The 26,101-nt window shown below is 35.6% G+C and overlaps 1 protein-coding gene across 1 annotated transcript; it reads left to right on the plus strand.

The window, feature by feature from the left end:
• The first annotated feature begins 7,022 nt into the window (after positions 1-7,022).
• Positions 7,023-8,771, plus strand: LOC149146622 (glucan endo-1,3-alpha-glucosidase agn1-like). The gene has a single exon (XM_089449055.1). It carries the CDS (start codon positions 7,296-7,298, stop codon positions 8,757-8,759), a length of 1,464 nt encoding a protein of 487 aa, XP_089305181.1. The 5' UTR covers positions 7,023-7,295; the 3' UTR covers positions 8,760-8,771.
• The last annotated feature ends 17,330 nt before the right edge of the window (positions 8,772-26,101 follow it).

Raw genomic sequence — 26,101 nt, forward strand, 5'->3', positions numbered from 1 at the left:
CCACAGACAAAGAAAAGAAAGAAAAAAAAGAGGCAAGCTTCTAAACAAAAAGCATCGTAGTTTCCAAATCCACACATTTTAGATGAAGAGGAAGAAGAAAACATGGAGATCCAACCAGTCCAAGCAGAAGTGGATGCTAGGCTCATCGTGGCAACCAAGTACGAGGCAATGATATGGCTCATTTCGTTGTCACCCTTAATTAGAATAGGGCAGATACAGTGGCAATCTAGGGTTTTGAACATTAGAAAAAAGGGACACACATGGAGGATAGAATGGTGGGCACAAAGTGTGCCCATGTACCAGAAAGCACAAGTTCGGATAAAGAACATCCTCTAGAAACATTCGTGAGCGAGTCAACCTTGGTACTAGTTGGACCCAATCCTAGGGAATGGCAGCCAGTCTAGAAAAGAAAGGAAATAAGGGGAAGATAAGTGACTTCTACATTACTTGATCTTCCCCATTGCATTATATTAATTTTATTTTTTTCTCTTTAGTGTATGCTCCTATTTAGTGCTAGTTTGAGCATATTCTTTGAAAGCTTCAAGCATTTGAAACTTTTTTCTGTCTATGCCACAAAAGGTGGGCAGATTCCTGATGAATGCACATGTGTAGTGTGTATATGAAAAATGTATTTTCTTTCAAATATGAATGGAAGTACGGACGTTTTTTTTTTTGGGGGGGGGGGGGGGTGGGGGAATGCACTTGTGATAGAGAAATTACTTGTATTTTTTCGCTTTAAAAATTAGTTAATCAATAAACACTGAACAATTTTTTTTTTGTTTAAACGTTAATTAATCCATTTTTCTAGAGTCATAAAATTAGAAAAGTTAGAAATCTCGACAAAAACAAAAAAAAACTTGGGGTTTACTTGCAATTTGTATAAAAACACTTCAAATATATTAGCCAATAGTATAATAAATAAATGAAATTCAAGCATTAAAAAGATAAATAATATATTTTATTAATATAATAAACATAAAATAGCCAAAAGGTATCTTCAACTTGTGGGTGATCAAATATGGAATATCAAGGCATATAAAGTGTATAAGCCTTGCAAACCTCAAGATAAGCAATCTATAACAAATCATTAGATTAGGTTAGGAGTCATTGATAAAATAAAATAAGCTATGTTTAAATAAGCATCAATCCATGATAAACGTCAAAATACTTATTTCAACATACATCTAGCATCACTCAAATTAAAAAAATAAAAAGAAATTAATAAAATTATAATATTATTTTAAATTATTATTTTTATTATTATTTATAAAAAGAGTTAATATATGGATTGAACATATTTACATCTCTCATTTTATCATGGATATTCTTAATTTGTAAATGGGTTTTGTTACAATATTATGGTTTATCAATATCACATGCCCAAAAAACTCACAATTCATTTTATATGAGACTTGTTTATATGACATTTTCCAAAATAGAGAGACTTATCACCTAAATTATGTAGATAGTTTTAATTCCCAAAATGACTCTCATCTTTAACTTCTCTCTAATTTTTTAAAATTAAACATGTAATAGACTAAACCCCACACAAAATAATTAATCTACATCTATGTAAAATCTATTTACAATATACAGTAAAACCCTCTATATACATATAATAATGTAATTTTAATATATTGAAATTTATCTCATAACGTAAATTGTTTTTGAAAATTAAATATGTAAATATATGGGTTCAAATTATCTTTTCACACCAATCATATGTTTGATGTTAATTGTGCATAAGTGGATATTAAGAATGGTTAAAAGATTATGTATTCAAAACTATGGCTGGTTAATAATAAATAGACCATAAATTACTGTATCTTAAAGAAGTTTAGAAATTTTATATAAAACAGAAAATCATAATAAATGTTATGGGTTTATTCTATATTAAAGAAGTTTAGAAATTTTATATAAACCAAAAAATCATAATAAATGTCATGGGTTTATTCCATCTAAGTTGTGAATATAATTTAAGTAATATTAGACATTCGATTCGTACCATGTCCACGAAGATGGACCGTATCCAATTAGTAAATTGAAAAATATTATGTTTTTTTATATTTTTTTAATAAAAATATAATTAAATTAATTATAGTTTATGAAATGTGTGTTTTGATAATTTAAAAATCATATAACTTAAAAAAAAACATTTAAAAAAATCAGTTATATCATAAAAATAAATGAAATTAAAAAATTTATAAATTTGGATTATTGTTTTTCTATTTCTTTCAAAATTTGAGTTTCAAACTTAGTTCAAATCACATGCCTAGCCCTCTCCTCCTACCTTCACCACAAGATTTTCCTCCCCATTTAATACCGATTACTCCATCCCAAGATTTTCATCCCACACATCTAATACTGATTACTCCATTATAAGGTCACTTTGTCCACTTTCCAAGCCTCTACTATCTTTTTATTAGAAATGCTCATCTTCTTCTAAAAATTCGCTAATTTAAGCATCACATATCTTTTATTGCAATAATGTGCCATACTGAAAACTAGATAACATACTACCCTAAGTTATTAGGGTATTCTTCAAAATGATAAACCCCCACTGCCTCAATAAGAAAGCATCCTAAAACATGTATTGATACAAAATGTATGGAAATAAATATAAAAGATGCCATAAGGGCCAATTGATCCCATATAAACCCAAAACCCAACACAAAAACTTCCATATAATTCTCTCCATATGACAAATATATGTGGGATTGAAAGTGGGGAAGATCACCACAACTCCTCACATTTGCCTCATTGCATGAACTTCGAGATCTCCACTATGAATGTAATTTAGTATTTTGCAATTAATTTATAGGGTGTATGAATTAATATTCCACTTTTAGCATAAGCAATCTTTTAGAAAGATTATTAGGAGTTTAATAAATTTAAAAATAAAAAGATATATTATTTTAATTAAATGAGGGATGCAAAGATTATATAGAAATTTGATGATGGAAGATTTTTTAATAAATTTCTCTCCAATTTTCATAATATTACAAAGATTTTGATGTGGTAACAACGTTTTAAGCAAAATTACATTATAATTATAAATTTAAAATAAATAAATGAATATGTTTAATTTAATAATAATAATAGTGAAAGACAAGATGAGAAACCCAATTAAGGTATCAAAATAAATAGATGTAAGAAAAACTAATTAGCCATTATAATTTAATGACTAGTTTTACTCAAAAATCATTATTAAAATAAAAATTATTCTATAATAAAAAATAATCTATTTAAAAATAAAAAATAATCTATTTAAAATAATCTGTAGTGCTCAGGATCTCATAATTTGCAATGGTTTAAAGAAGTGGCGCAATTCCAGCAAGATGACCTGCATCCATGGAATTGGTAGCAGCGTGGTAGACTACGTTATTTCCGATCTCCCATTATACAACGAAATAATAAATTTATGACATCTTAAACGACCATGAACCTGACTCTAATCATAGGCCTTTACTTATAACTCTCAATTTTGTCATGCATAGAGTTCCCATAGAAAATAATACTTACAGCCAAAAGAACTTAATATTTGATAGAAATAAAAATGATCTCTTTCTAAATGAACTAAAAACTAAGTTGCTTCCTTTATCTAGTATAGACAACATAGAAGACCTCTATCATAATTTTACTACAACTCTCTCATATTCTATTAACAAGTTCTCAATTGAAGTTTCAAATAATAAAAGAAATAGCAAAACCAATCCATGGTATGACAAAGATTGTAAAAGTGCGAGGAGAGAAATTAAGGAAGCTGTTGATGAATCTCTTAAAATAAAAATATACAAAGCCCTAACTAAAAGGAAAAAGAGGCAGTACATTCATCAAAGACAGGAGAATCTCTTACACCTCTCTAAGGTAGCTCCTAAGAAATTTTGGAGGCAGATTCTGACTAGGAAGACTAAGGATAATAATAAAATTGCTCTTCACAATTGGAATTCCTATCTTAAAAAGCTTTATGAATCTCCAAATGTCATGGATAATTTGGAAACCCTTCTCACAACAAAAGAAGTTTTCTCTTTAGAAGACATTAAGTTTGGGGTTAATCGCCTCGCTAATGGGAAAGCTAAGGACATTGAAGCTTACCACGCGGAAATCTTAAAAACTAGAGGTACTGTCCTCATCCCCCATACCCACAAGCTTTTCAATCAAGCAGTCAAGCAAGGGTTCCCTAAACCTTGGACTGAGAGCCTCATTATCCCTATTTTTAAAAGTGGGGATACAAACATCGGACAATTATGATCAGCCCTCTCTTAGCCAAGTTATATGGTAGTATTTTGGAAAAGAAGTTAAGCATATGGCTTGAAAGTGAAGGTAAGCGGGCTAAAGGCCAAGCAGGTTTCAGAAGGCATCACTCAACAATAGACCACCTTGTTACGCTTAGGATCATTGCGGAGGAATGTCGTAATGATAAATCCAATTTATTTTGTTGCTTTGTGGGCTTTAGAAAGGCTTTCGATACGGTTCCTACATACAACCTTTGGAATATATTAGAAGAGCTAAAGGTTCCTCTCGAGTTGAGAGTTGCCGCTATAAGGTTATACGAGAATGTAATTGCTAAGCTAAAGAGCAATGAGGGGTGGTCAAAAGATATTAAGTGTAACATCGGAGTTAAACAAGGTTGCCCCCTCTCCCCTACCCTATTTGACATTTACATCGATAAGCTCGAAGGTTATTTAGAGGAAGCAGGATGTGATGGCACGATCTTAGCTGGGATAGTCGTCATCCTTCTTCTCTATGCAGACGATATTGTTCTTTTGGCAAGGTGCCCATCTGATCTTGATAAGCAACTCAGGCTTCTTAAAGATTTTTGCTCTACCATGGGTATGACTGTTAACACTGACAAAACAAAAGTTATGATTATCAAATCCAAGAAGGCTAATTTTATGTATGACAATAATAACTTGGAGGAAGTGTATTTTTACAAGTACCTAGGAATTGATATTCATCACAAGCTCAACTGGAACCATAGCATTGAGAAATGGATTAATGGGGGGTGGAAAGCTTATTTTGGTCTTGAAAATAATTGTAAAACAACAAACCTCGTAATGTGGGATAAAAAGAAGTTCCTCTTTGAAACTTTAGTCAGTCTTGTTATCTTATATGGCTGTGAGGTTTGGGGTTGCAGCATCTCCAGAGAATCATGGAGAAACATTGAGCAAATACATAAGTATTTTATAACTTATAACCTTAAAATTAAAAGTAATACACCTTATCTTATTCTCCTTATAGAAGCTGGTCTTTCCCCTATTGAGAGCCTAGCTATGCTTAGGTTTCTGTTGTACAAGCACAAACTCAATAACATAGACGATCATAGACTTCCTAAGCTAGCTTTAAATTCCAGCCAAAACCACCTAAGGCTCAATCGAGGGTGGCATAAAGACACAAGGGCCTCGTTAAACTATTGGGAGAGCAATGAAAATGATGCATTGCAAAACATAAATAACAATAAAGATATTGTTACTTCTAAGTTGAAAGAAAAAATGTGGTGTGAGAAAGATTTAGCGCCTAAAAGAAAATTAATTTATTATAAGAAGGTCATCAACCCCACCCTAGAAGATCAAAAGTATCTCTCTATTTTAACTAGCTCAAAGAAGAAAATTAATATAGCAAAGATTAGAACGAATTCTCATGAGCTCCATAGTGAAACAGGGCGTTGGGCAGTTCCTAAAACACCATGGATGGAAAGGATCTGCCATATATGTGAGAATAGGAACATCGAGGATGAAAACCACTTCCTCTTAGAGTGCCCTGCAGACAACCACATTAGATCTCAGTTTCACAATCTTTGTTACAATAGTGACCTTCCTAGCCTTTTACAATGTCAAAATTATAGTGAGCTCGGGAGACTTCTCTCCAAGCTTTTTGAGCATAGGAATAAAATCTTAAATCAAAATAAATAATTTGTTTCTTTAGGTCCGATAAACCATTGTTTGGTCTCCGCCGATGTTAACCACCACCACCATCATCATCATCATCATAAAAAAATCATTCAAAATTAATTTATTATAAGTAATATTATTAAAAATAATTAGTAATAAAATTTTATTATTATAAATAATATTATTAATAAAATTGATTATAATAATAATATCACCAAACAATACACGTAGTAAAATTGTGACCACTAAGACTAAAAAATCATTACCAATATTAATAAAATAAAAATTATTTTATAGTAAAAAATAATTTATTAATATAAATTATTCACAATAATTCTATTATAAATAATATTTATAAAAATAAATGTTTCAAAATAAATAAATTTATTAAAAATAATTAGTAATAATTTATTATTATTATTATTATTATAAATAAGATTATAAATAAAATTAATTATAATAATAATATTACAAACAACCCCGATAAAAAAACACCAATTAAAAAATTTATTTTTTCATTATTATAATTTTTTTTATTCACAAACAAATAAGAATAAAATAAAAATATACTAATTAACTAATAATATTGAATTCCGGCCTCGAGTATGTCGTAAAACTGCTTCTGCTTGGCTAAGAGCTCGTCTTCCGGAAAGAGCTAACCAGCCATATATTGGGTATTTAATGCTGAAATATATGCGCGCAAGTTAGCCCGATAACACGGGAGCGGGCAAATATTATTTAATGCTGAAATTGCCCGCTTGCGTGTTATCGCGTTAACTTGCGCGCATATATTTCGGCATTAAATACCCAATATATGGCTGGTTAGCTCTTTCCTCGTCTTCCTCGGATGTAAGGAAACAGGTTAACGGCCCAAGACCCAGAGGCATCTGGCAGGAGTGAAATCCTGCTCCCTTACGGACCACCAGCAGGTTATTACAGGTGGCGTGGTTTTTATTTTATGATTAAAACAGGTGCAGCTAATTCAATATACTAATTTTCAAACTTTAATGATCAGTTGCACTATAAAGATCAATAAAATAAAATAAAATAAAATAGTTTTAGCGTTATTCCCTAATTTAAAATAATCTTTGATATTATTTTAGTGGAATAAACCCAACACCTAACGATTTAGTAAACCAAAATCGACCCCTTGAATTGAAATAGAAACATGTGCATGGTCAACGTCGAAGCACGGAATATTTTTTTATGCCTGAAAATCGCACTATCCGTTGTGGACTTGTCATCCAAGACGGAAGCTGTCAAATTGCTGCTCTAAGTCTCGAGGTCAATCCTCACTAACTCCACATTTTCATTATTGCTTTTCCAGGTCGACCACAAAGTCGAATCTTATCTCTTTCGAAGCAACACAACACGCATTTTTTCTTGGCCATTTTCCACCTATAAATGTGCATTAATTCCGCACAGTCCTTACTATCCAGTGCCCCCTTTTCCACTGTAATCTGGTCTAACCCCATGATCATGAGATCGAAGATCAGTATGCAGCTGCTGCAGTTATTGATACTTTTATTTGCAGTCGCGTCTTGCACAAGTGCAGCAGATCCGCGCCTCGTGTTTGCCCATTACCTGATCTATGCGCCCGACAGGATAGAAGTGCTGAAGCAGGAGATTCAAGTCGCCCGGAGCAAAGGCATCGACGCCTTCGCCCTGAATACCAATGTCTGGCGCCGGGATCGCGCCGACGCCATGTACCAGGCAGCCAAGGAGCTCGGCCCCCACTTCAAACTCTTCTTCTCCGCCGACATCCACAAGGATTCCAATGGCAACCTCTGCCCCGCCGACATTATCGAGATGATGACTAGATACAAAAGCCACCCAAACCAACTGAGATTCAGAGGGAAGCAATTCTTCACGGCTTGGCTGGGCAGCGACGATTCCTGGTGGGCAGACTATGGCTATTCCTCAGCCCTCGGAGGCTGGACGGACGTATTCAACAAAGCGGGAGGGAAGGCCAACTATTTTTTCGTGCCCTTTTTCCCCACCGACGGATCGTACTATGGCGTGCTGGGAATGATCGATAAATTCAACGACACCATAGACGGTCTCATGGCGTGGGACACTTCCGCCTGGCCTTACTACGACTCGGCCCTCCAGACGCCCACAGACGAAAGGGACCGCAATTATCTGAAGGCCTGTAACGACCGGGGGAAAGTGTACATGCCCACTCCCAGCCCCTGGTTCTTCAAGTACATCCAGAATACCTGCTGCTCTTCCGAATGCCAGACCAAGAGTGTCGGCTGCGGCTGCCAAGTAAAGGGCAACTATCAGGGCCCCGGCCTATGGCTCTCCCGATGGCAGCAGATCATAAGTCTCAACCCACCTCTTGGCGAGATCGTGACGTGGAACGACTGGGTGGAGAGCTCCTACGTGGCACCTCCACTCAGCGTGGCCGCAAGCGACGTGGCGGACTTCACCCACCAGGCGTTCCTGGATCTGGGCGAGCAATATATCCGATGGTACAAGACGGGCGTCCAGCGCCCCGTGACGCACGAGTCGCTCTACTTGTTCTATTACACGCACTCCAAGAATGCCAACGCCGCCGCCAAAAATTGCAAGGTCGCTAACTATGACGCGCTGAGCGATAAAGTGTTCGTGACTGCGGTGCTGACTTGGCCTGCTTGCGTGGAGCTGAGGTCTGGCGTTGGCTCCCAGACGTTCAATGCTCCAGCAGGGATATCGACGTGGAGTATGGATTTCAGTGAAGGGCAGCAGGCTGCGTCGCTGAAGCGCGGAGGACGCGTGGTGAAATGCGTGGTGGGAAACAAAAGCATCACCAATACCAACATTTCCACAGATAACTTTAACGTATATTCTGCATCGTCCGATGCCAGAAATTCCCGTCAGATGTGATTACACCACATATGCGTGCTATATATTGTAATTTGCAGCACTTGAATGGTAGCTAATAAGAAGAACTAACCAACAATCTGGTCAATCTAACGTTGACCAGTGTTTAAATAAATCTCTGTGTGAGGTATTTCATGTGATTTTTGTTTTTTTAAATCGATTTGTGTTTTTTTGCAGTGGTCTAAGCCGATTGTTTTTTTTTTTTGTACAAAATCATGAAAATTTGTTAGGTTGATAAAATTTTACATGGTTTTTGTAAATCTAGATTATAGCTGTTAAATTTTAAGATTTTGGGTGTTTTAGAAGTTTTTGATGGGGCTAAATCCATTTTCATAAACATGATTCAAATATTGCTACTATAAGATTTCTTAAAAAAATTTGCCTAAATTCTAGCTATTTTTAACTAGACATTTTCTCAGCCTCCATAAATTACGTCATATTTTTGTAAACTGAAATTATAGTTTTCTATCTCAACTCAGAATAACTGTGTAAATAAAGTATTATGTAAGGAAAAAATAATAATAGTGCAAATCTCTCCATTCACCTGTGTGTATACAAAATCATAGTAATAACAATGGAATGAATTCACTAAATTTCTCTTCAAATAAATAAATTATAATAAAAACTTGGATTCTTTAAAATATCTCGTACTTAAAAAAATAGATCAGAGTTCAGTTTTTTTTAAATATGGTTATATGAGTGCACAAGTATGCACCTTTTGTGAGTGCCCAAGTATCTCCGTTTCTAAATTAACTTTCACAATCTTTAAACCTTTAATCACAGACCATAGCTTTGGCTAGAAATAATGATCTCTAAAGAGATACCCGAACCTAAAATGTATATACTTGAAGTTTCAAACTCTAACCTAGTTAAGTAACTTTCTTTGAGTAGCCATTCAAATGCATATTGTAGCCTTGATTGGGGTATGGACTTTCCAAATGTAAATCGTGGAATATGTATAATGTCATCGAACAAGTTCCATATCCAATGCGAATATAATATTTTCCATCAATAGGGTTTATTCTTTGATATGCATCAGGTTAAAAAAGAAATTTCAATAACCAACGTGAATAAAATATTTTTCATTCATAAGGTTGTTACGTGAAATATGTGATTTTTTTTTTTTTTTACTAAATTAGAGTCATATAAATTAAATAGATGTTTTTATAAGATAAAAATATTTATTTTATAATATATTTTAAATTATCAAATTACCATCATTAAAAATAAAAAATTATTTTAAATTACTATTATTAATATAAAATAATAATTATTTTTTATATATTAATTAAACATACATATATTGAAGAAAATATGTATGTTGAGTTGGGTGTGTTATATTTTTTCTATGACTAGCTTATATTAGGTGGTTGGACTTACCTATGGTTTTGTGCATGAGTTTCACACATGGTTTTGGCCATGATGGTTTCTTGCCCATGGTATTTTGTAGATCTAGTCAAGGGAATTACGATTATGTTCTAATCCAGGGTTAATGGATTGTGGTTTATGAATGTTTCCGCATATATATATATATATATATATATATATATATATATATATTGTAACATTGAAAAAAAAAAAAAATCAATCTGATAATCCAAGTTTTGCGATGTAGGGGAAAATCTTTATGTATATCTATTTTATGTTTTATGCTCTGGCCATTGTTTGTTTTTTGTTTTTAAGAATTTGTTTGCAGGTAATTTTTGTACAGGGTTAAAACCTATATTTGGTATCAGAGTTGTTTCAACTTCAAAGGGATGTCTTTGCTATCGAGGGGTTTTGTGCGGGCCTATGGTAGACCCTGTTCAATGGGAGATCTGTAGGATCGATACTTGTGGTGAAAGAAGATGACGAGCAATGGAAAGATATAGATCGTTAAATTTAATGGTCAGAGTTTTGAGTTGTGGAAACTCAAGATGGATGATCTACTGGTGGATAAAATCAGTGGATCGTGGTAGATCCAGGTTCTACACCAACGACAACGTCAGATGAAGACTGGACGAAATTGGATCAGAAAGTAAAGAGCACAATATGGTTGTGTATCTCATATTCAGTATTGTTGAATGTATCAGGGGAAGCTACAAAGAAGGCTTTGTGGGACAAGTTGGGGACTTTGTACCAATCTAAGTTTCTGGTGAAAAAATTGTTCCTACCGAAAGAACTGTATCACTTGAGGATGAAGGATGGAGACTCGGTGATAGAGAATCTGAACGCCTTTAATACTATGGTAAGCCAATTGTTACATGTTGATATTAAAATTTCAAATGAAGATAAGTGCATCAATTTGTTTTGTTCTCTACCAAATTCGTGGGATAGTCTAGTTATTGCAATAGGTAGCAATACAACTACCTTGAAGTTTGATGAAATAATTGCATCCTTGGTGCCGGAGGAGATGAGACGGAAAAATATGGAGGAAGAGAATGGAGATGCGTTGTTTGTACGAGGAAGGTCCAAGAACAGAAATAAAAATAAGTCCTCGAGTAGGAGATCTAAATCTAGAGGGAGATCTAAATCTCCAGGGAAATCTATAAATGTGTGCTGGAAATGTGGAAAGGAAGGGCACTTCAAAAAGGATTGTAGCTCTAAATATCTCAAGAAAGGAAAGAGATCTGATGATGCTCCTTCTGTAGAGGCAAAAACAACCTCAGATGAAGGTGGGGATGTGTACTTGGCTTCTTCTTTAAGTAAACATGTAGATTATGAGGCATGGTTGATTGAATCAGGTGCATCCTTTCACTTCACTCCCCACAGGGATTTGTTTTGCGAATATGAGAAATATAATGGTGATGTCTTCTTAGGGGATGACAAGAAGGCTAGAATCACCGGTCGCAGAAAATTCAAGTTGAAGTTGCAAGGTGGAAGGATTAGAACACTTCCGGTGTTCTTAATATTCTTGCATTGGCCATAAATATAATTTTTGTAAGCAAGGTGGATGATGTAGGTGTAAAAACAATGTTCAAGAAAGATACCTACAAGATGGTTCAGGCAGCACTGGTATTGATGCAGGGAATTTAGATTAGAACTCTGTACAACCTTATGGGTAACACTTTTATTGATGGGTGCAACAGTTCTGTGGTTCCTGAAAGTGGAGTAGAAAACCTTATGTTCTGTGGAGAAAATACCATGCTATGGCATCAAAGGCTTGGACATATTAGAGAGAAGGACCTTCGAATACTTCATGGTAATGGTATGGTATGGTAGAAGATATGTCTAATTGCTCTTTGCATTTCGATTTATGTGAACTTGTGTATATGGGAAGCCAAATCGGTTGAGTTTCCACTCTGGTGCTAAGAGAGAAAAAGGGATATTAGAGCTTGTGCATAGTGATGTGTTTGAAACTGTGTCGGCTCCATCACTAGGTAAGTCTGTGTACTAAGTATCATTTGTAAATGATTTCTCAAGGGATACTTGGATATATTTCCTCAGGAATAAATCTAAAGCCTTTGACAAGTTTAAAGGATTTAAAGCTCTAGCGGAAAACAAGTCAGAGAAGAAGATAAACGTGTTGATGATAGATAATGGTGGAGAGTTCTAAAAGAATTAATTTGAAGAGTTATGTAAGAAGTCAGGTATACCACGACAGAAGACTACTGCATACACACCTCTACAAAATAGAGTTGCATAAAGAATGAACATGATGTTGATGGAAAAGGCAAGAAGCATGCTTAATGGTGTCGAGTTAGAACAAGAATTATTGGTAGAGGCGATGGAGACTGCATGTTAGCTAGTTAATAGATCACCTTCATCAACATTGGAGGATAAGTCTCCACATGAGGTATGGACTAGTAAGAAACTCTCTCTTTCACATCTAAGGGTATTTGTCTGTGATGCATATGTACATGTTCCAAAGGAGAAAATAACCAAGTTGCATAGTAAATATGAAAGGTGCATCTTTATTGGGTATAAGGATGGTTTAAAAGGTTATAAGCATTGGAACCCATAAACAAGGAAGGATGTGTATAACCGCGATGTGGTGTTTAGAGAGACGAAATATGTTATTAAACATGAAGTTTTACCAAAGGAAACGGAGAAGATATAGTTTGAGCTAAAGGAGGAAGAATCAAACTCTACAACAGAACAAGAATAAGAAGATGAGGAGCCACAAACACCAGATGTGAGAAGATCAATTTGAGAAAGGAGGCACCTAGAAAGGTATAGTCCAGCTACTTTATGTTCAAATTTATCTTTATCTATTACCGATGATGGTCCCAGAACTATTAGGGAGGGAGTAGATTCAGAGGATGGAAAACACTGGCAAGAGGTCATGGTTGATGAAATGATATCTTTGGACAAAAATGAGGCTTGGGATCTGGTGGAGTTGCCGGCTGGAAGGAAACCCATTGCTAATAAATGGACATTTAAGAAGAAGATGAATGCAGAAGGTGTTGAAGTTTCTAAGTCTACTAGTTAAAAACCCTCCATGCACTTTACTGATTTCTTCCTACCTACTTGTTCCATTACTTAACAAGTTATTTACAATGTAAATACTAAAAATAAACACCAGTGCATGCTCAACATATTACAGATCATCAACTGAAGGAAACATAAACAAGCACAGAAAATGTCACCGTTATTTTTGGACCAATGTCCTCCGAAAAACCCAATGTGGGAAAACTGGTACAACTATCTGAGGTTTTTCTTATTATGAAATTTCATAGTACAATGTGGGTGCCAAATCCGGCCTACCCAACAGAGAATTCCCTTGGCAGTAGTACCTCTCAATTTGAGACAATGTCCGAGCTGAAACCCCGAATAAACCCTCTAGCAACTCCTCAGCTCCAATCTACCCCAGAAACCCCAGTGTCTGCCTTTCTGGACTGCGTCATCCTTCTGTCCCTCTATATCAGCAACGCTGACCTCTGTTAAGCACTACACAACTCATGGATGCCTCTGCGTGGCCTTGCATGAGCCCTGGCTAGTTCTGCGTCACTTTCTCTGGCTCCTGCACTGATCTCCCGACACTATCTCTGCCTCTCTATCTCTCCGTACTCACTGCCCCTCAGCTGCAACTTCGATCACTAATTCTATCTCTCTTAGCAAACCCCGCTCTAGAAAATAGAATGACTGATCATCTGGTGTACTCTCCAAGTGACCCTCAAGCCTTCTCTTATAATTTTCTCGTTGACATATCAACAACCGAGATTAAGTCCTTAATCAATGGCTAAGATTAGATCTAGCTTGATCCATGTCTTTTGGACCATTCTAACACAGTTTTATATTAATCCACATTAATATTTTAATTTCCCTAAGTTTAGACTTAGGGACTCCATTAAAAATATTAATTATTTTAATATCTCACAAATTGTTTAGAATCTGTCCAAACTTTTTTTGGGTATTGGAGATCTCATGTGCTCCAACCTCTCCACCAAATTTCGTGGCTAGAACACATCCATTCAACTCAAAATAACTGTATAAATAAAGTATTATGTCCAAAAAAAAAAGTTCAAATCTCTCCATTCACTTCTGTATAGAAAATAATAATAATAATAACAATGGAATTAATTCACTAAATTTCTCTTCAAATAAATAAATTATAATAAAAACTTGAATTCTTTAAAATATCACATACTTTTAAAAATAGATCAGAGTTCTATTTTTTTAAAAATATGGTTATACGAGTGCATAAATTGACCCTTCACTGGCTTTATGCACCTTTTGTGAGTGCCCAAGTATCTCCGTTTCGAAATCAACTTTCACAATATTTAAAACCTTTAATCACAGAACATAGCTTTTGCTAGAAATAATAATATCTAAATAGATACCCAAACCTAAAATGTATATACTTGAAGTTTCAAACTCTAACCTAGTTAAGTAACTTTCTCTGAGTAACCATTCAAATGCATGTTGTAGCCTTGAGTGGAGGATGGACTTTCCAAATGTAAATCATGGAATATGTATAATGTCATCGAACAAGTTCCATATCCAATGTGAATATAATATTTTCCATCAATAGGGTTTATTCTTTGATATGCATCATGTTAAAACAGAAATTTCAATAACCAACGTGAATAGAATATTTTTCATCCATAAGGTTTGTTATGTGAAATATGTGATATTTTTTTAGTAAATTATAGTCGTATAAATTAAATAGATGTTTTTATAAGATAAAAATATTTATTTCATAATATATTTTAAATTATCGAATTATCATGATTAAAAAATAAAAAATTTATTTTAAATTATTTTTTTTTCCAAAGAAAAAAATCGAACTTTTTATTAAAATAAAAAGTTACATAGTATATGCATTAAGCATTCAATTTGGCTGTGTGAAAGTAGATCATACAGCCCGCAATATACAGCCCTGCCTAAAAGCAGAAAAAGAAAGAGCTGCTCCTATTTTCCGGAGAGCAGCCCAAAAAAGAAACCCAGCTGGCCTAAGTCTTCCTGCCCTTCTTCTTCTCCACTTTTCGCCAACCATCCATGTTGGGAGTGGAGTCAATAACGGCAAGCTGGTTTTCCATTGTACTCATTGGTTGCTCCTTATCTGAATCCGATCCTTCAGGACTGTGACTTCGTTTATTACCACTTATTTCCAGCTGGAGCTCTTGTTCCTTTTCCTCATTAATCTCCTTATCCTTATTGTCCTGATCTTTATCCTTTGTTGTATTTTGTTCTTCTTTCTTTTCTGTAGTTGCCTTCTTATATGCAGCGTCTATGTTCTGCCATCTTTTTGGCTTCCTTTGTTGTTGCTTTCTCTTGTTGAGGCTTGGACATGCGTTGTACAAATGACCTGTTTGTTAACATCCTTGGCATCTGAAAGCTGTATTCTCATAGCCCAAAGGTTGTTTCCACTGTGTATTATTGAAATTCAGGATGATGTTCTCAGGTAGTCCTCGGCTGAGGTCTACCTCGACACATATTCTGGCAAAAGTAAATATTCCTTTTATATGTCTCTCTCCGTCTATCTTTAACATTCTCCCCAAGGTATTTCCAATTGCTATTAGAACCTTTGAATGCCAAAAGTGTAAAGGAAGATTATGCATCCTAACCCATACTGGCATCCTTGATACCACCATGGTGTTGGCATCAAAATCAAGAAACCAAGGGGTAATAAAAAGTCCAGCACTGCCCCAGAACCATGGCCCTTGGTTGAGAACTGTTTCCTTTTCTTCTTCTGTGTCAAAACATACTATAAAAAACCCCTTAGGGTATAGGTAGATTTGGAAATTTTTTGTCCAAACCGAGTGGATCCATTGATACAATGCATCAGTTCTAGGCCAAAAGCCATTAAATCTACAAATAACTGCATTTTTTTGTAGATCTGAATATATATTATTTACCTCTGGTATTTCGATGGAGATAGATGGGCTCTCCGACATTTGATCTACAATGTACTGCCCCAGAGGTTCAGTGACAGCTGTGGGGTTTTTCCCTTTGCCCTTCACTGCTTCCTTAAAAGACCCTTTGCTTTGCGTGCTAGTTCCAGCGTTTTCGGCTACTCCTTGTATTCTCATATTGAGAATAATTGTAGAGCCTTGCTTGATGTTGTATTCTTGCATGGTTCTGCATTCCTGTAGCGATCTGCCCTCTTTTAATAGGTGTTGTTCCTCAGCCGGGTAGCCAGTTTGATCGGCGATATTGTTCTTCAGATCTGAAACCCTGTCGCTTTCAGAAGTCCAGATCACAATTGTGTTTCCTTTTAGCGTCTTTACAAAGATTTGGAAACCAGACCTGGCAACCTGTGGTGGCTCGATTCTTGTCAGATCTGAGCCATCCAGCTTCGTATCTGAGAGGGTTGTCCAGGGCATAAATGTCTTCTCTATCGAGATGTCAGCCACCCACATCTGCCCGGATGTGAACATGGGAGCCTCATCCGCACGGAACCCGGTCCCAATCTCCCGCCCCATACTTGAGCGTCAATCAAACCTGGAAAAGAATGCCATAGAGTGAAGATTCGGGCTTCCCTTAGCAGACCGAAAGGGGGAAGAGGAAACGTCAGCCTCATCTCTTTCCAAATGGCGTAGACATTGCTGCTTAGCCAGGTCGAAACACCCATGCATGATAACGCAGATACCCAAAGCAGGTTATGGACAAGTTGATTTGAAGCGAATTGCCCAGGGCTTTGAGGAATGGAGCCCAGATCCGCCGTGAGAAAACTGACTTGAGCCAGAAAGGGAGAAAATTGCTCCTACCCCTGAATACTTTGATTCAATCCATGAGGCTCCTTTCCAGCAAAGGAACCAAGCAAAAACCAAAAAGATGAATCAAGTTCTGAAATCCCAACAGCCAGGCACCAACAGATCCGGAACATAGCCGATCTCTGGGGGCGATGACGGCATAGAACGATCCTTCTGAAACCCTAGATACTCAAGAACCCGCCATTCTTCCACTGCAAAGCCCTCCGATCAATTTATTTTAAATTATTATTATTAAGTATTAAATGAATTATTATTTTTTATATATCAGTTAAACATATATATATTTAAGAAAATATATATGTTGTGTTAAGTGTGTTATATTTTTTCCATGACTAGCCTATATTAGGTGGCTGGACTTATCTATGGTTTTTTGCACGGGTTTCACACATGGTTTTGGCCATGATAGTTTCTTGCCCATGGTATTTTGTAAATCTGGTCAAGGAAACTACGATGTTCTAATCTAGGGTTAATGGATTGTGGTTTATGAATGTTTTCGTATGTATATATATGTATTGTAACTTTGAAAGAAACAAAATAAAAAAATCAATGTGATAGTCCAGGTTTTGGGATCCTGTTTTATGTTCTGGCCATTGTTTATTTTTTGTTTTTAAGAATTTGTTTGTAGGTAATTTTTGTACAGGGTTAAAACCTATATTTGGTATCAGAGTTGTTTCAACTTCAAGAGGATGTCTTTGCTACTAAGATGTTTTGCTCAGGCCTGTGGTAGACCCTGTTCAGTGGGAGATCTGCAGGATCGATACTTGCGGTGAAAGAAGATGGTGAGCAATGGAAAGATATAAATCGCTAAATTTAATGGTCAGAGTTATGAGTTGTGGAAACTCAAGATGGATGATCTGCTAGTGATCAAATCAGTGGATCGTGGTAGATCCGGGTACTACACCAACGACGACATCAGATGAAGACTAGACGAAGTTGGATCAGAAAGTAAAGAGCACAATATGGTTGTGTATCTCAGATTCAATATCGTTTAATGTATCAGGGGAAGCTACAACGAAGGCTTTGTGGGAAAAGTTAGGGATTTTGTCCCAATATAAGTCTCTGGTGAACAAAATGTTCCTACCGAAAGAGCTGTATAACTTGAGGATGAAGGATGGAGACTCGGTGATATAGAATCTGAACGCCTTTAATACTATGGTAAGCCAATTGTTACCTGTTGATATTAAAATTTCAAATGAAGATAAGTGCATCAGTTTGTTGTGTTCTCTATCAAATTCGTAGGATAATCTAGTTGTTGTAATAGGTAGCAATACAACTACCTTGAAGTTTGATGAAATAATTGCATCCTTGCTGTTGGAGGAGATGAGACGGAAAAATATGGAGGGAGAGAATGGAGATGTCTTGTCTATACAAGGAAGGTCCCAGAATAGAAATAAAAATAAGTCCTCTAGTGGGAGATCTAAATCTAGAGGGAGATTTAAATCTCTAGGAAAATATGTAAAGGTGTGCTGGAAACGCAGAAAGGAAGGGCACTTCAAAAAGGATTGTAGCTCTAAATCTCTCAAGAAAGGAAAGATATCTGATGATGCTCCTTCTGCAGAGGCAAAAAAAACCTCAGATGAGGGTGGGGATGTGTACTTGGCTTCTTCTTTAAGTACATATGTAGATCATGAGGCATGGTTGATTGAATCAGGTGCATCCTTTCCCTTCACTCCCCACAGAGATTTTTTTTTTCGAATATGAGAAATATAATGGTGGTGATGTCTTCTTAGGGGATGATAGGAAGGCTAGAATCATCAATCGCGAAAAATTCAAGTTGAAGTTGCAAGGTGGAAGGATTAGAACACTTTCGGGTGTTCTTCATATTCCTGCATTGGCCATAAATCTGATTTTTGTAAGCAAGGTAGATGATGCAGGTGTAAAAACAATGTTCGAGAAAGATACCTACAAGATGGTTCAGGGAGCACTGGTATTGATGCGAAGAGTTCAGATTGGAACTAGGTACAATCTTATGGGTAGCACTGTTATTGATGGGTGAAACAGTTCCGTGGTTCCTGAAAGTGGAGTAGAAAACCTTATGGCCTTTGGAGAAAATACCATGCTATGGTATTTAAAGCTTGGACATATTGGAGAGAAGGACCTTTGAATACTTCATGGTAATGGTATGGTATGGTAGAAGATATGTCTAATTGCTCTCTAGATTTCAATTTATGCGAACTTGTGTATATGGGAAGCAAAATCGGTTGAGTTTCCTCTGGCGCTAAGAGGGAAAAATGATATTAGAGCTTCTGCATAGTGATGTGTTTGAACCTGTGTCGATTCCATCACTAGGTAAGTCTATGTACTAGGTATCATTTATAGATGATTTCTCAAGGAATACATGGATATATTTCTTTAGGAATAAATCTAAAGTCTTTGATAGGTTTAAATAATTTAAGGCTCTAGTGGAAAACCAGACAGAGAAGAAGATAAATGTGTTGAGGATAGATAATGGTGGACAGTTCTGAAAGAATGAATTTGAAGAGTTATGTAAGAAGTGTGGTATACCATGACAGAAGACTACTCCATACACACCTCTACAAAATAGAGTTGCATAAATAATGAACATGACGTTGATGGAAAAGGCAAGAATCATGCTCAGTGGTGTCGAGTTAGGACAAGAATTATTGGCAGAGGTGGTGGAGACTGCATATTACCTGGTTAATAGATCACCTTCATCAACATTGGAGGATAGGTCTCCACATGAGGTATGGAATGGTAAGAAACTCTCTCTTTCACATCTTAGGGTATTTGGCTGTGATGCATATTTACATGTTCCAAAGGAAAAAATAATCAAGTTGGATAATAAATATGAAAGGTGCATCTTTATTGGGTATAAGGATGGTTTAAAAGGTTATAAGCATTGGAACCCAGAAACAAGGAAGGATGTGTACAACCGCAATGTGGTGTTTAGAGAGGTGAAATATGTTATTAAACATGAAGTCCTACCAAAGGAAACTGAGAAGATATAGTTTGAGCTAAAGGAGGAAGAATCAAACTCTACAACAAAACAAGAATCAGAATATGAGAAGCCACAAACACAAGATGTGAGAAGATTAGTTCAAGAAAAAAGGCATCCAGAAAGGTATAGTCCAGCTATTTTATGTTCAAAATTGTCTTTATCTATTACCGATGATGATCCTGAAACCATCAGGGAGGCAGTAGATTCAGAGGATGGGAAACTCTGGAAAGAGGCCATGGTTGATGAAATGGTATCTTTGGACAAAATGAGGCTTGAGATCTGGTGGAGTTGACGGCTAGAAGGAAACCCATTCACAGTAAATGGGCATTTAAGAAGAAGATGAATGCAGAAGGCAAGGTGGAGAAATACAAAGCTTGATTGGTAACAAAAGGTTATTCCCAGGTACTAGGAATTTATTTTGGTGATATTTTTTCTCGTGTTGCTAAGGTAGTTTCTATTAGATTACTTTTATCTATTGCTGCTGCTTTTGATCTTGAGGTAGAAAAGATGGATGTGAAGACAACATTTCTTCACAGGGATCTAGAACAAGAGACCTACATGAAGCAACCTGAAGGCTTTGCAGTGAAGGGTAAGAAAGAACTGGTCTGCAGGTTAAAAAAATCTTTGTATTGGTTAAACCAACCACCAAGGATGTGGTATCTGAAATTTGATACATTTATATGGGGACTTGGCTTCAGTAGAAGCAAAGAAGATCACGGTGTGTATTTTAAATTAATTGGTGACTGTGTTATTTATTTGGTCTTATATGTGGATGATATGTTGTTGATTGGAAATGAAAAAGAAATTACCCAGGATTTGAAGACCCAATTCAATGCTACAACTATAGTGGCTTCTACAATGTTGATGTGGGAAAGATTTCCAAATCTCTGTTGGAAATAATACTGAGAGGGGGGGGTTAATTAGTATTATCAAGCCAAATATTCCCTTTTAAAAATCAGAGGATATATGCTACTTCAGTGAGTAAAACCCGCGTATATACGCAACTATGTAGAAGGAAACCCGCGCATACAATGAAAAATTATGATTTACTTTATCTTTCAGATGTTGATTATTAGTCTGTGTATCTGAGTGAAATAAGCAGTTACCAGACCAGTAAACAGAACAGAAGATAGTCACACACAAGAACACAAGATATAAGGTGGAAACCCAATGTGGGTGAAAACCACCTGCTGCAATTCGTCTCTATCTATCTTTAATTAGAAACTTCCTTTTATAATGTATTTGTGTAGTCCTTTACCAGTACGCAGGCTACAACCTGCAGAGAGCTACAACCCTCTTTCGTTTTCCAGCTTCTCCTGGAAGGGAGGTACAACCCCCTTAGCTCTTGCACTAGCCAAGATACTAGTACGTAGGTGCTAGCCTACAGAAGGCTACAACCTTCTCATTCTTTCAGGGACCACGTTTCATAAATTTTCAGACTGGATCCATGAACATCAATCAATCATCAAGATTTTTTCTTCAACCAATCTCCTTTCCACCGAATGAAACTGATCCACAATAAACACTTCTTTGACAGTTGTACCTAGAACACAACAACAGTAACCATATACCAAATTCTGAACCCAAAACACTGCAACAACAAACAGAGGCAGCTAGATCACAATAAAATATGCATACGCTACATAACAACCTGTAACCTGCGTGCATACACTCCTGTGGGTGGAGAAACCTGCGTATACGTAGTTTTCCTTTACTGAATCTGCGTGTATACGCGCCTTCGCTTCACTGAACCTGCGTACAGATCTATAAAGGACAATTTACTCTTTAAAACAGTCAAATGCTAAATAACCTAGATTATCAGATTTATAGATCAAGTGTGCGCCTCACAGAACAGATCAAAATCATACAAAGATACTATCATTCAAGCTTTAAAGATTATGACCCATCAATAGATCTTATCCTTCCTTATGCGCTTAGGTTCCTCCTTCATTCAGATCCAGATTTGCACCATAACCCCAATCACAAAAGTTTTAGATCTAGCACATGTTAGATATTCAATTGATTCCAAAGATGCTTTGCCAAATGATATCCTTTCTCTTTTATAGTCTTAGGCCTTTCTCAATACTATGGTCCAAAACCATAATAACGCAATACCATGGGCCCAATACTTGGGATCACACTTCTGACGAGATACCATGGTCCAAAACCATAGGTTCAAGTACCAAGGACTAACTACCACGGACCAAAGGTAAGTTTTCCAACATATACGCGCTTTTCCTTGCGTGAAAGTGTGTGTATACGCATACGCGCCTTTGTAGCGTCTAACCCGCGTGTATATGCATCTTCGTCTAGATGAACCTGCGCATATTAATTTTCCTTCATTCTGAAAGCCTGAAATGAGATCTGTTATCAAAGAGAGTTGACATCAAGGACAACACCTGTGCCATAGCTCCAAACTTGTGCCATAATGCCAACAATCACTACAACAAAACCCTATGATTAGCATCCCTTTTTGCTTCCTTTTTTGCGTCTAGAGACCATTTTTGGTGCTATTTGTGTCCATTTATCAAATATGGTGCAAAACTTGATGCAAAGTTTTCACTGAGTTTTGCACCAAGTCTTACATCAAGTTTAGCACCAGGTATTGTAATAGGTTTTGCACTAGATTTTACACCAAGTTTTATGCCACGTTTTATGCCATGTTTTGTGCCATCCTTTGCACCATGTTTTGCATAAAGTTTGGCACCTAATTTTGTTTCACCATCTTTTGCATCCTCTATTGCATCCACTTTTTGCGCCTACACTTTCATCAAATTTTGCATCATCTCTTCCATCCTCTTTTACATCATTTTTTAAATCATTTTTTGCATCCATTTTTGCATATTTTTTGCATCCCCTTTGTTCCAAGTTTTTCATCGAGGTTTATGTCTAGTTTTTACATCTAATTTTGCATCTACTTTTGTTGCATTGACTTTTACATCTTGTTTTGCATCCATATTTACATCCTCTTTTTCATCTGTTATTGTTTCCACTATTGCATCCATTTTTCTTGTGCCATAATTTGCACCTAGTTTGACACCTCCCTTTGCACTCTTTTTGTTTTTGAATTTTCATCCACGATTGCATCCTCATATACATCTAGGTTTTCATCGACTTTTACATCTATTTTTAATCCCTTTTTATATCCACTTTTGTGTCAAGATTTGCATTAGGTTTTGTGTCTTGAATTGCATCTACTTTTGCATAGAATTTTGTTGCATCAACTTTTGCATCATATTTTACATCCATTGTTGCACCCATGTTTACACCCACTTTTACATCCCTTTTTGCATCCTATTTTTCATATTCATTTGCTTCTCTTTTTGTATCTATCATTACATCCACTTTTGGTGTGACACAATTTGTGCCATGTTTTGTACTTACTATTATACCCACGTTTCTTCCAATTTTGCATCCATCTTCACATCCTCTTTTGCATAAAACATTGCATCTATTTTTGCATCCAATTTTGTGTTGGTTTTTGCATCTCATTTTGTATCTTCTTTTGCATGTACTTCCATTGCATCCAATTTTGTTTCTCATGTTGCACCCATGTTTGCATCCACTTTTACATCCCTTATAGCATCTGGTCTTGCATCTAAGTTTGCATCTTTTTTTTGGTCTATTATTACATCCACTTTCTTATCCACTTTTTTTGTGCTATGATTTGTGCCATATCTTATGCCTATCGTTGCAACCCACATTTTCTTCCACTATTGCATCCACATTTGTATCCTCTTTTGTGTCCAAGTTTGCATCAAATATTGTTTATATTTTTTGCATCCCATTTCGAATCTACTTTTACATCCACTTTTGATTCATCGAATTTTGCAACTAATTTTGTTTTATCGTTGCAACCCACATTTTCTTCCACTATTGCATCCACATTTGTATTCTCTTTTGTGTCCAAGTTTGCATCAAATATTGTTTATGTTTTTTGCATCCCATTTCGAATCTACTTTTACATCCACTTTTGATTCATCGATTTTTGAAACTAATTTTGTTTTCAATATTGCACCCATGTTTGGCCCATGTTTACATCCCTTTTTTCATCCAATTTTTCCTCCTTTTTGCATTCAAGTTTGTGTCTTTTTTTTTTTTACATTCATTGTAGTATTCACATTTGTTTCACCACAATTCATGCTAAGTTTTATGCCCACTATTGTGCCCATGTTTTCTTCCACTTTTTCGTCCATGTTTGAATCCTATTTTGTGTTCAAGTTTGCATCAACTATTGCATCTATTTTTTCATCCACTTTTGTGTCAATTTTTCTGTCTTGTTCTACATCTACTTATGTTGTGTCCACTTTTCATCCAAATTTATGTCTATTTTTACCCCCAGTTTTTTTGTTCACTTTTGCATCCCTTTTCCAACACACATCATATTTTTTGCATTGATGATATTTCTTATGACATTGAAAATTATGAACAACTAATGACAATGTCAATAATTATAACGATGATGATAATGAAGATGATGATGATGACATGAATTATGATTGTTATGATAATGACATGATGATAAAGATAATGAGAGTTACAATGACAATGATGATGATGATGATGATGCTAATGACCTTGGCCATTCTTCCCAATTTTTAAATGTTGTCATGGTCAAAATCATAATAATTATCTTTGGCGTCATCTTCCAAGTCATCATCATTTGATCATCATTATCATTATTTTCATCTTGGTCATCATCAAGAACAATAATGACATGAATGATGATTATGATGTTCATGATGAAGATGACAACAATTATGATAAAAATTATATTAGTTATGATGATGGGGATGATGACAATTATAATGACGATGATAATGGTAGTAATGATGATGATCATCGATCATCTCTAAAAAATAAAGTTGTTATTTTTCTTGCATATATCATGTGTCCTAACAACCCTTTTCGAGCACTCGTAACATTTTTTAGGTTGATGATATTTCTTATGATGCCTATAATTATGAACAATTGATGACAATATCCATAATGATGATGATGATGATGATGATGATGATGAAGACATGAATGGTGATTATGACAATAATGAAATGATGACATTGATGGTGGTGATGATGGCGATAATGAAGATGATGACCCTCCCTCTAAACTAGGGAGGTACTCATAATGAGACAAAAAAGTACTCTCAAGTTGAAATATTCATATAAGAAGGGATCTAGATTGATAAGCATCAATGATGATTTACATCATCATAGCCAACATTGTCAAAATAGTAAGGCCTTGACTAACAGATTTATCTCTCCATTAGATCAAAGCATAATGTTGGGACGCATAAATTTGGACACCACTGCCTCTCTAGGCACTTACCCCACTAGGATGTTCACCAGGTATGTCCTCACATGATCATTTCCTAATCCACTATCATAATATTTGACACCAGGAAATGTCAATCCTCATGATTATTCTTATCTTGGATTAATGTACTTGACTTATGGCGATTAATCCTAGTCAAAGTCCAAATTCTCAAAGAATATTGGTCCCAGATGTTTATCCAATCCACCATTCTCCCTACTAGTGTCTTTACTAGGCTTACGATTGTTAGTCCTAGCCATAGTACATGACACATGGATAATATGGTGTCTACCCTCACTCCCTCTCAACCAGAGAGGAGACATCCACAAGCATAAGATTTTCTCAAGAATACCCATCATTTTCATAGAGAATAACATCATTAATTTGTTTTCATCACATGACGCTTTTATGATTAAGCATTCATAGATTTGTGGCAAAATATTTCCCCTTTTGTCATTTGTGATGAAATAAAATAAAAAAGTGAAAGCCAAAATCATTAAAGATACTATATTGATTTATCTAAGTCTAAACTCTAAGGTTGAAGTGAAAATTCATGTAAATCTTATATCTACGAGTTGTGACAAACTTATGAAAACCTTATTCCCTAAGTCCTATATTTAAGAAAATGAAAAAGAAAGAAAAATAAGGGCCAATGAATGGTAACTCATGTATTCACTCCCTCTTTGGAAAATATATGAATATATACACTCCTAGTCACACTTGATCACATGTTTGTGATGGTTTAATCATGAATTCCTCCTTTCTCCTTGCATTTTCACTTCATTATTTAAGCACCTAATTGAGGATGTAGGGAATGTTTGTTGCCTAAGGCTTTCATGTCTACTCTTGGTTTACTTATGTCACACTACTCTCAATTTAATTGACGGAGTGAAATACATAAGTTTGTGGAGTTATTAGAGTGGTGTATTAAGTTA

Source organism: Pinus tabuliformis, chromosome X (assembly GCF_031772625.1).
Source record: "Pinus tabuliformis cultivar Carrire ecotype Pingquan chromosome X, CPIR1, whole genome shotgun sequence".
NCBI lineage: Eukaryota > Viridiplantae > Streptophyta > Pinopsida > Pinales > Pinaceae > Pinus > Pinus tabuliformis.